Below are 12,111 nucleotides of genomic sequence, written 5' to 3' on the forward strand. Positions count from 1 at the left end.
GCTGACTCTGAATCCCAGCAGCAAAAGACCTGCTAGCAAGCCATACCTCCATAAGTGTCTCATCCATTTCATCAAAGGGCTTCCCATCTTTACGATTGTAAAACGTGGCCACCCCAACAATTTCTTCCTTCTTGTTCACAATCGGCATCGAAAGGACATTTTTAATCATCCATCCAGACTCATCCAGAGGTTCTTTCTACAAGAGAAGGGCAACAATGATAGACTTCACACTACATCATGATCCTGATTGGCTGAGAGGAGGAGGTGGCAAGAGGATGGAGTTTGTCGGAATTTGCACTATTTTAGTCACCCATGACTACCATGAGAAATAACCCATCTGGTTGGAACTCCTTAAGCCAAGTAGCCATTTTGTGTTCGCCCCTCAGATGTGAGGGCCAGTGGGCGTCAGGCAGTGTGTTGCAGGCTGAGGATGTAATGATGTGCAGAACAGCCAAGAGAAGTAGTGCTTCTCTTTCAGATACGGGAGGTAGTGGCGGGGGGCTGGCTTAAAAGGGCGATGCTATGATTATTGTAACTTTGAATTAATAACCTAGATATAACTTGCACTTTTTGCCTCTTGCGCTGACTTCCTGTGTTACTTTTAGCACTTCATTTTCTCTCCTGGGGCCTCAATTTTCTCCTCTATAGAATGGAAAGAATGTGTCTAACTGAACAAATGAAGTTCTTGATCAATTATAAGATTCCTTTGGAGAAGCCTGGCATGGTGGTTCTTGCCTTTGAGATGGTTCAGCCATTGTGCCTGGCCCAACCTATGTTTATTAAAAACGTTATTCAGGGGCTGGGTGCGGTGGCTCATGTGTATAATCCCAGCAATTTGGAGGGCCAAGGTGGGAGGATGACCTGACGTCAGGAGTTCGAGACCAGCCTGACCAACATGGAGAAACCCCATCTCTACTAAAAATATGAAATTAGTCAGGGGTATGGTGATGTATGCCTGTAATCCCAGATACTTGGGAGGCTGAGGCAGGAGAATCACTTGAACCCAGGAGGTGGAGGTTGCAGTGAGCTGAGATTGTGCCATTGCACTCTAGCCCTGGGTAACAAGAAAAACTCCTTCTCAAAAAAACAAAGTTACTCAGGCTACTTGTGGAGGATGAGTTGGAGGAGGAAGACCAGAATCTGAAAACAAGATTAAATGTGCTTTACTAACGTAGTTCAACCGCAATCCAGTGGATGACTTGAGTGAAGACCACGCTGTGCTGCGGTTGTGGTCAGGTTAGCAACTCGCAGCATGTCTTCAGGCTTGTCGCATTGATGTGGTAAAAATCACATCACATCAAGTCCAATTTTCACTTTGGAACTATTTTCTCTTTAAGCTTTTTCATAATGTTCTTGAAGGAGTAAAAAAAATAATCCTGACTTTTCTGAGCCATTTTTGTTTCCTTCTGAATTATTTCCTGATTGATAATGATTTGTTTTTCTCTTATTTGTTTAGCCTAGCATGCTTAGCCAAATCAATATTGACAGGGCCCTGGAGCTGAGGATGTCAAGAAAGATAAGACCCAACCTCGACCAAAGGAAGCCACATTTTACTAAAAGGAATTAGTCTGACACAGAGGCAAGGATAATAAAAGATGAAGTAAAAAAAATATGTAAGAGACACAAGTTCCTTGGTGTGCCTTTCCAGGCCCTGCAAAATCTGACCTCTGTCCCCTGTCTAGAATCTTCTCTTGCCAGTCTCCCCCTCAGTTCCTCACTCAGATTTGTTGGCTTATTCTAGTTCATCCCAATAAGCCATCTCTTTCTTGCAATCTTCTCCCCTTTCTCTATTGCCCATACATAAGTTTCGGGGGCACATTTCTTGACTCCTTCCAGATTCAGTCAGAATCTCCAGAGAGGTTGCCTCCTCTTTCCCACTGCCCTTCTCCTAACCACCACTCCGTGCCTCTTTCCCCATGCAATCATGAGCTTCATGGAGACAAAGACTATGCCTGTCTGGTCCACCACTGTAACAAGTGTAACGTTTTGCCAATGCTGTCACAGACGATATCCTCCACAAAACATTTGTTTAATAAAAAAAAAAAAAAGACAAAATCAAATGGAAGGTTGGGCATGGTGGCTCACACCTGTAATCCCAGAACTTTGGGAGGCCAAGGTGGGTAGATCACCTGAGGTCAGGAGTTCGAGACCAGCCTGGTCAACCTGGGGAGACTTAGTCTCTACTAAAAATACAAAAAATTAGCTGGGTGTGGTGGCAGGTACCTGTAATCCCAGCTACTTGGGAAGGTGAGGCAGGAGAATTGCTTGAACTCAGGAGGCAGAGGTTGCAATGAGCCGAGATCACACCACTGCACTGCAGCCTGGGCGACAGAGTGAGACTCTGTCTCAAAAAAAAAAAAAAAATCAAATGGAATATGAAACAATATTCCATAAAAATTCCAAGGAGAGAGAAATGATATTCAGCCAAAGAATAAAACTTAATAGTAGTGAAAGCATTTGAGGTTGTCATTGAAGGGCAGAGAGGATTTCAACATCTCTTTCCTGCAATCTTCTCCCCTTTGTCTATGGCCTACACATAAGTTTCACAGGAGATGGTAGAGCAGGATTTGAGCAGGAGATAATGGGGAGCAGCATAAGCAAAGGTACTGAGGCCAGTCAGGCACAGTGGTGAACTCCTGTTGCCTAGCTGATTGGCAGGCTGAGGCAGGAGCTTGGCTTGAGCCCACCAGTTGAGGCTGCAATGAGCTATGATTGCACCACTGCATTCCAGCTTGGGCAACAGGGTGAGACCCTCTCTTAAAAAAAAAAAAAAGACAAAGAAAACAACAACAACAAAACACCCGGCAAAATGGCATTTTGATTATATTTATTGAAATACAACTTTAGTGTCTGAATCTGATCGTGAAACTTTGGAGCCTTTGTATATTATATATTGTACATCTTGTGGTGGTGTGGGGGGGATAGATTCTGAGGCCAGAAAGCAAAGGGTGTGAATGTTAAAACTGAATATGATCTTGACTTTGGAAAATTACCCGGTTAACCCCGTCCCCATTTCCATTGGCAAAGGACTTTTCTCCTGTCACATGTTAGCTTTGTTGAGGCTGCTTCCCAGCAGAGTAGGTGGATTCTAATGCTCTTCGGGTAGGGGAGAAAAATCATGTGACTAAGACAGCAATTAAAAATGACTTACCTGAAATGCAAAAAAGTCCTCCGCAGGCGCATTCATGATGTTGCAAATCTGAGAGCCGTGAAGGGGAATAATGAAGGTGTGATTAGGCCAGATAGAGTGCCCAGCGAAGCACTGCATACCATCTTCAATAACACCACGTCCTTGCCCAAGGCATTCACATTCTTTTTATCAGATAGACATAGTTGAGAAAATTTGGAATTATTGACTGAGGCTACTAGATAGAAAGGTCCCCCTATAAACACTACTTTTTACAGTTCGCTCCGCCCTTGAATCATTTCTAAACTCTGAAAAAGTTAAGGCTACACCTTGTGATTATTAGTAGCTGGAGAGTATCCCATTTTTCTTGTTCTCCTTTTCTTGCTTATTTGGGTTGTATCCATGGTCTTTAAGTTATAAATACCAGCCCAGCCAATGCGGTGAAACCCTGCTTCTACTGAAAATACAAAAATTAACCAGGATGGTGGCACATGCCTGTAATCCCAGCACCCTGGAGACTGAGGGGGGAGAATCACTTGAACCTGGGAGGCAGAGGTTGCAGTAGCCGAGATCGAGCCACTGCACTATAGCCTGGGCGACAGAGTGAGACCCGGTCTCAAAAAAAATTAATTAAATTAAATTAATATAAATAATGTTACTCTAAATATATTTGACTCAACTATATTTGGGTTCTGTTTTGTTTGTTTGGGCAGGTAGGAGTTTTTCCTTGGAGTATAAATCCCAAGGTAGAATAATGAATGAAAAGTGTTGTAGCTCTGGCTGTATATGGCTAGATTCCTCTCCTGAAAATTGGACCAGTTGACCTCCTGGTAAGGGATCAGATGACACTTATCTGATCTCCCCAGAGCACTATGGGGCCACTGTGTACGGTTATGTAGTATGTCAACTGCACATAAGAATCTGGCCTGGGGCGACTGGGAGCTGAAATCCAGCCTGTGGTCAGCTTGCAGTGCCATGACCCCGACCTTTCTCTAGTCATCTGTTGAGAAATGGTTCCTTCTAGTTCTCAAAAAGGCACCACCTGGACTTGCAGCAACCTGCCTGACAACACAGGAGTGGGCGGTCTGTGGTCTCAGAGAGTGGGCTGTCCCTGCTCCTGTCCCAGGACTGACTGCTCACTGCACCAGCCTTCTGACCTCTCCTTGAACCAGCTCCGTCAGTTGCCATCATTGTCTCCTGACCTTAGGGCTCTTTGAGGGCTCTTTCCTCTCATCTGTGAGCATGCTAGAGTCTCTCTCATGCTTGAAAATGAAATCCTTCCTGCATCCTTCATGGTCCCCAGAGCAACCATCCAGGCATTCTCTTTTCTTTTGCTTTCTTTCTCTTCTCATTACCCACCCACTACTCAGCAAACCACGTGCTGGTTCTGCTTCCAACTTGCCACCAAATCCATTTTCACGGGGGCCACCAATAACCTCTTCAGTGCCAAACCCAATGGGGGTTTTCAGTTCTTATCTCACCAGTTCACTCTGCTGCGTGTCATCATCTCTCTCCCTGTTGAAACTTTCTGCTTCCTTGGTTTCAGGAACACTGTCCTCTCCTAGGAGAGGGTCTCCAAACACCTCTGAACCTCCCTTCTGTTTCTCTATCACACGCTCTTCTTTCACTACCCACTGGGTAGAGGCCAGCATCCTCCAGTGTTGCACCCTGGGTCCACTGCCTGTCTGCCTCTCCCTAGGTGGCTTCCTCTACACTCATAATTTCAAACACCATCTGGTTCTGATATCTTCCAAATCTCTGTTTCCAACACTCTTCTCTCTCCCCGGCATCTGAATTGTCTCTTCATCTACCTGCTGGACATCTGCTCCTTAAAAATGTCACAGTTTCTTGTGTGACACTGAAACTTGCATGTCTGAAACTGCCCTTGTCATCTTTCATCCAAGCCTGATGACAGCACTATCCATCCAGGCTAGAAGCCTGAAATTAGCTTTGACTCCTCTCTTCCCCGATCTGCTTACAATCAATCACAAAGCCCTGCCAGCCTCATCCTCTCAATATTAGACCTGACCCATTATTCCCTTCCTGTGTTCTTGCCTCTGTCAAAGTTGTTGTGATTATTAAATTTAGGTAGTGCCTGACTCATTGTAAGCACCCAGTGGCTGTTAGCAAGAATTGTAGTGTTTTTGTTTTTTTGAGATGGAATTTCACTGTTGCCGCCCAGTCTCGAGTGCAATGACATAATCTTGGTTCACTTCAACTTCCACCTCCCGGGTTCAAGGCATTCTCCTGCCTCAGCCTCCTGAGTAGCTGGGATTACAGGCATGTGCCACCACACCCAGCTAATTTTGTATTTTTAGTAGAGATGGGGTTTCTCCATGTTGGTCAGGCTGGTCTCAAACACCCTACCTCAGCCTCCTCGGCCTCCCAAAGTGCTGGGATTACAGGCATGAGCCACCATGCCCAGTTAATTTTGTATTTTTAGTAGAGATGGGGTTTCTCCATGTTGGTCAGGCTGGTCTCAAACACCCGACCTCAGGTGATTCACCTGCCTTGGCCTCCCAACGTGCTGGGATTACAGGCGTGAGCCACCACGCCCAGCTAAATGATAGTATTCTTTACTCAACCTGTCTTTGTTGAAATTCTCATCACCTCTTACTTGAATGATGCTCTGGTACTCTGCCTGCAGCCCTAGTCCTTCAGCTCCACTTTTCAGGAAGCTGCTAGAGTTATCTTTCTTTTCTTTCTTTTTATTTATTTCTTTTAGAGACAGGGTCTCCCTCTGTTGCTCAGGCTGGAATGCAGTGGTGCAATTATAGCTCACTGCAGCCTGGAACTCCCGGGCTCAAGGGATACTCCTGTCTCAGCCTCTTGAGTAGCTGGACTGTGGGCTAATTTTTTGTAGAGAGGGAGTCTTGCTGTGTTGCCCAGTCTAGTCTCAAACCCTTGGGGTCAAGTGATCCTCCTGGCTCAGCCTCCCAAATGTTGGGATTACAGGCGTGAATCACCATGCCCTGCAAGAGTTATCTTTCTAAAATGAAAATTGACTATGTGAATCTCCTGCTTGTCTACCTGTCACCTGTAGATTAAAGTCCCACCTTTTACGGATGAGCATGGTGGTTCACACCTGTAATCCTAGCACTTTGGGAGGCTGAAGCGGGTGGCTCACTTGAAACCAGGAATTCAAGATCAGCCTGGCTAACATGGCGAAACCCCTTCTCTACTAAAAATACAAAAAATAGCAGGGTGCAGTGGTGCACGCCTGTAATCACAGCTATTTGGGAGGCTGAGACATGAGAATCACTTGAACCAGGGAGGCAGAGCTTGCGTGAACCAAGATCGCACCACTGCATTCCAGTCTGGGAAACAGAGCAAAACACTGTCTAAAAAAAAAAAAATTCCACCTTTCAGACAAGGCATCCAAGGTCTGCTGTAATTTAACCCCTTCCTCCCCCTTAAGCCTCATCTTTTGCTGTCTTCCTGTCTCAACTCTAATACTTCAGCCACACTTAACCACACATAGCACACTGCTCCAGGCCTCCATGCCCACATTGTTTCCCCATGTTCTTCCTTCCACCTGGAACCTACTTTTATAACCCCAGCTGCTTAAGTCCTATTTATTTTATTTTATTTTACTTTATTTATTTATTTGTTATTGAAATGGACTCTCACTCTGTTGCCCAGGCTGGAGTGCGATGGTGTGATCTCGGCTCACTGCAACCTGTCTCCAAGGTTAAAAGTGATTCTCCTGCCTCAGCCTCTCGAGTAGCTGGGATTACCAGCACTCGCCACCATGCCCAGCAAATTTTTGTATTTTTAGTAGAGATGAGGTTTTGCCATGTTGGCCAGGCTGGTCTTGAACTCCCGACCCCAGGTTATCCACCTGCCTTGGCCCAACCAGAGTTCTGGGATTATAGGTATAAGCCACTATGCCTAGCCAAAACTATGCACCTTTCCACCTAAGGATTATTTATCTGTGCATTTGATATTTCCTCAAATGTCAATTCTCTGTTCATTCATTTAGACCAATTGCCAACTGAATTGAGAGAAACAAGAGAATCAGGTTTTTTGAGAGCCACACTTGCCATTTTCTTTTCCACCCTCTTGATCTGAAACCCTTCCATTCTTCCTACCACCTGATCCAAAACTCTCCGCCTTGAAAGTTGTATTACTTACCAGGCCATTTTGGGCAACATAAGTGGGGAGCCCGCTTACTAAAGCCCAGTGGTCAGGAGGTGGATTCCTGTGAAGGCCAAAGAGAAATGGGGACTCTCAGTGCAGGGATGGCTGGACTCAGGACTAAAATCTGGGCCTTTGCCCTCCCCCTGCTCTCAGGTGGCTCTCAGCACCTACCCCCCGCCCACACCCAAAATGTTGACCAACCATCTTAATGTCCAAATCTAGACATGGAGAAAAGGGTGGCAAATAGAACATTTTACTGACTGCCCACTAAGTTTCACTCTCCAAGAAAAGAGACAGCATTAATTCTACAGATAGTTATTGGCTGCGGAGCAGAAACCATTATCATCACTTCCCCCATAAAGTTAGAAGCTACTAACAGTATGTAGAGACTGAAAAAATTCATCTATGAAGAATTCCTACCATGTACTAAGCACTAAGCTAAGTGCTTTATGTATTTATCCCTTACAATACCATAACTTTGTGTATTATTACTTTTTGCTTGTTTGTTGTGAGAAAAAAACATACACATAAACACACATTAAAAACTTCACCAATCATTAGAAAATGAACATTTATAAAACCACACGGACATCAAGAACAGCATGGTCAGCTCCTTGGGAGCCCTTGACTTTCCCCCGCAATCATAACTTTCTCCCCAACCCCAAAGGTAACCCTTACTCTGGAATTATGCTAAATTGCATTCTTGCTTTTTTGTAGAGTTTTACCTCCCAAGCACGTTTTCCTGTACCTGTTAGTTTAATTTTGCCTGTTTTTCAACTACGTTTAGATGGAACCATACAATATATATTATTTTGTCTGGCTCCTTTTTTCATGTTGCTGTAATTCATCCACTTTACTGACTTACAATTTTCCCTATACTATAGTGGCTCAATTTATCCATCCAACTGTTGGTGGACATCTCCCTTCCTTCCAGTTAGGGGCTAATATAAACAGTGCTGCTGTGAACATTGGTGCATATGCGCTCTCAATTCTACATGGTGTATTTCTACAAGTAGAAATACTGGGTCATAAGATGTTCATATCGTTAACTTTACTAGATTAAGGCCAAACTGTTTTCTAAAATGACTGTACCAATTTATACTCCCATCAGTGATGCATTAGAGTTTCCTTGTTCTACATCTCTGTTGATACTTAGTATTTTCAGATTTTTAAATGATAGTCCTTCTGGTGAGGTCTAATGGCATCACATCATAGTGTTCTTTCACGTTTCTCTGCAAAATTAATAAAATGGAGTACCTTCCATAAATGTATTTGTCATTTGCATTGTTTTTTTGTAAAGTTCCTCTGTTCATGTCTTTTACTCATTTTTTAAAATTACTTTTAAATTTACTTTTACTCATTTTTCTATAGTGTTTTCTTTTTATTGATTCGTAGGAGACCTTTATATGTTCTCTCTCTTTTTTTTCTCTTTAAAGAGACAGGGACTCACTCTGTCACTCAGGCTGGAATGCAGTAGCCAGACTCAACTGGTCTTGTGACCTCCCCTAGGAACTGACTCACTGCAAGCAGACAGTTTCAATCCCCTATGATGTCATCCTCAACCCAACTAATCAGTCAGTATTCCCCACCCCCTAGCCTCCTGACCACCAAACTATCCTTGAAAAACCCTGGCCTCTAAATTCTCAGAGAGGTAGATTTGAGAATTATCTCTGGTTCTCTTGCTCAGCTGCCTTGAAATAATTAAACTCCTTCTTTGCTGCAACTCTTGCCGTTCTCAGTGTATTTATTGCTTTTCTGGGCAGTGGGCAAGAAGAACCTGTCAAGCTGTGCCATAGAGATGGTGGGGGGGGCTCACTATGTTGCTCAGGCTGGTCTCAAACTCCTGGCCTAAAGTGATCCTCCTACCCCTCCTCCCAAAGCACTAGAATTACAGGCATGAGCCACTGTGCCTGGCCCCATATACATTTTTGGTATTATCCTTTGTCAGTTATTTTTGTTATGAATATATATTCTTGCATCGTGACTTGCCTTTTTACTCTTTATAGTAACCAGCCTCCTAGATGACCCTCAGTGATTCTCACTTCCGTGTATAGTTCCCTCCAACAATGAATCAAAGCTGTTCTCTGTGACCAAAAGAATATGGTGGAGATGAATGTGTTATTTTGAAACCAGATTATGAAAGGCATTGTAGCTTTCACCTGCCTGCTCTGGGGAAGTCAGCCACCAGGCCATGAAGTAACTCAAGTGGCCCTCTGTAGAGGCCTATGTGAAAAGAAACTGAGGCCTCCTGCCAACAGGCAGCATCAACTTGCCAGCCATGTGAATAAGTTATTTATTATTATATATTATTTTCCTCCAATTCCAGGAAAGCCTTCAGATGACTGCAGCCCACACTCATATTTGACCTCAACCTCATGAACTACCTCAAGCTAAAACTGCCCAGTTAAGCCACACTTGAATTCCTGACACACAGAATGAAGAATAATAAATGATAAAAAGAGGTTGGGTGCAATAGCTCACACCTGTAATCCCAGCACTTTGGGAGACCCAGGTGGGGAGATCACTTAAGGTCAGGAGTTCAAGACCAGCATAGCCAACATGGTGAAACCCCATCTCTACGAAAAAAAAAAAAAATACAAAAATTAGCCAAGCATGTTGGCGGGTGCCTATATTCCCAGCTACTAGGGAGGCTGAAGCAGGAGAATCACTTGAACCCAGGAGGCAGAGGTTGCAATGAGCCAGGATCATGCCATTGCACTCCAGCCTGGGTGACGAGAGCAAAACTCCATCTCAAAAATAATAATAATAAAGAGAGATAATAAATCTTTATTGATGTTTTAAGCCACTAACTGTTGGGACAGTGTGTTATGTAGAAATAGATAAACTACACTCTCAAATGGTATATTTTGATATATATAGTTCTTGTTCTCAATGTGGTCGAATATATCAATATTTTTGTTTATTTGCTTTGAAGTCTTATTTAAATTTTTTTTATCCCAAGGTCATAAAACTATTTTATGTTATTTATTTATTTATTTATTTTGAGATGGAGTCTCACTCTGTTACCCAGGCTGGAGTGCAGTGGTATGCTCTTGGATCACTGCAACCTCCGCCTCCTGGGTTCAAGTGATTCTCCTTCATCAGCCTCCCAAGTAGCTGGGATTCCAGATGCCTGCCACTACCCCTGGATAACTTTTGTATTTTTAGTAGAGACAGGGTTTCACTATGTTGGCCAAGCTGGTCTCAAACTCCTGACCTCTGGTGGTGATCCACCCGCCTCAGCCCCCCAAAGTGTTGGGATTACAGGCATGAGCCACTGCGCTTGGCCATGTAATTTATTTTTGAGGGAGAAAGCACATTTCTTTTTTTCCATACTGGTACCTATTTAAACAAGCATAATTTATTTGAAAGACCATTCATTTTTCCACCTTTGTCATAAATGAAATGGTTATATATGTGAGTCTGTTTCTGCCTCTTTGTTCTGTTCCCTGGATATATTCCCAGGCTGGTCTCACACTCCTGAGCTCAGGTGATCCACCTGCCTCAGCCTTCCCAAAGTGTGAGGCTGGTGTGTGACATCATATCTGGCCTAAAATTCTCTGTAGAAGATTAAGAAAATTTTCCTCTGTAATGATGATTATGTCATTTTTCTCTTAATGGCAAAGTATATAGGTTGATTTTTCTAATGTTAAACCAAGTCTGCATTCCTGGAATGAATTCAACTGGGTAATTATGTGCAATCTTTTACATATTATTAGTCATTATTTGCTAGAATTTCAGAAATGTAAAATCAATGAAAGGTGATGTATTTCTTTCTTATGCAGTGGCAATCTTTGACATTTAACTGGAACATCTAGTTGATTTATATTTTTAAAAAATTATTGGCCAGTGCATCAGTCATGCCTATAATACCAGCACTTTGGGAGGCTAAGGTAGGAGCATTGCTTGAGCTCAGGAGTTTAAAGAGGCCGGCCTGGGCAACATAGTGAGACCCTATCTCTAATACCAAAAAAAAAAAAAGGAAATAATTATTAGCCAGACATGGTGGATCACGCCTGTAATCCCAGCACTTGGGGAGGCAGAGGAGGGAGGATCACTTGAACCCAGAAGTTTGAGACCAGCCTGACAACATAGTGAGACCCTTTCTCTATAAAACACTTACTAAATAAATAAATTCAAATAATTGATATATTTGAATTTGAATTTCACCTTAATATGTACATTTTATTTTCCTACCTGCTCTATGTTCTTCTCTCGTTCTTTCTCTCTCTTTTTTAGTGAAAGGGTCTCACTATATTGCCCAGGCTGAAGTACAGTGGCTATTCACAGGTGCAATCATAGCTCACTGCAGCCTCAAACTCCTGGGCTTAAACAATCCTCCTGCCTTAGCCTCCCAAGTAGCTGGGACTACAGACAGTGCATCCACATCCAGCATCTATGTTCTTTTATTTGAACTTTTATTTTGCCTTTCTTTGGTTTGATTAGTCATTCATTTACTGTTCAATATTTCCCTCAGCAATGCTTACGGATATCTGGCTGTCTATCCTGGGCACAAGGTCAGATTGCATCCCCTAACCACTCAAGTAAAGTGTGGCCATGTAAGTAGCTTTGGCCAATAAAATGTGAGTAGAAGTGCTGTGTGTCACCTCCAGATGGAGATTAGAAGAGCCAATGCGTGTTTTTCCTTTCTTCTCTGTGGCAGTGTATCTTGCAAGTTTCAAAACACAGCTGCTTTATCAGCCTTGGTTCCTGCATGACCACAACCCACACGCCATTCCTCCAACCACACCTGCTGGTTGCAATGCACACATAGTGGGATGATGAAATAAATTTTAGTTCTTTATACCACTCAGGTTTCAAGGTCTTGTTACAAACGCAGAGCC

At 43.3% G+C, this 12,111-nt stretch overlaps 1 protein-coding gene across 2 annotated transcripts in view; it reads right to left on the bottom strand.

The window, feature by feature from the left end:
* Window positions 1-12,111, bottom strand: part of PDE6A (phosphodiesterase 6A) — an 88,818-nt gene that overhangs the window by 41,984 nt on the left and 34,723 nt on the right. For both annotated transcript variants that reach the window (XM_035288368.3, XM_035288373.3), the window contains exons 7-9: window positions 7,262-7,328; window positions 3,152-3,199; window positions 47-196 (exon numbers count right to left, since the gene is read on the bottom strand). In XM_035288368.3, coding sequence (XP_035144259.1) covers window positions 47-196; window positions 3,152-3,199; window positions 7,262-7,328 — 265 coding nt within the window. The remainder of the gene's footprint in view (window positions 1-46; window positions 197-3,151; window positions 3,200-7,261; window positions 7,329-12,111) is intronic.

This window comes from Callithrix jacchus, chromosome 2 (assembly GCF_049354715.1).
Source record: "Callithrix jacchus isolate 240 chromosome 2, calJac240_pri, whole genome shotgun sequence".
NCBI lineage: Eukaryota > Metazoa > Chordata > Mammalia > Primates > Cebidae > Callithrix > Callithrix jacchus.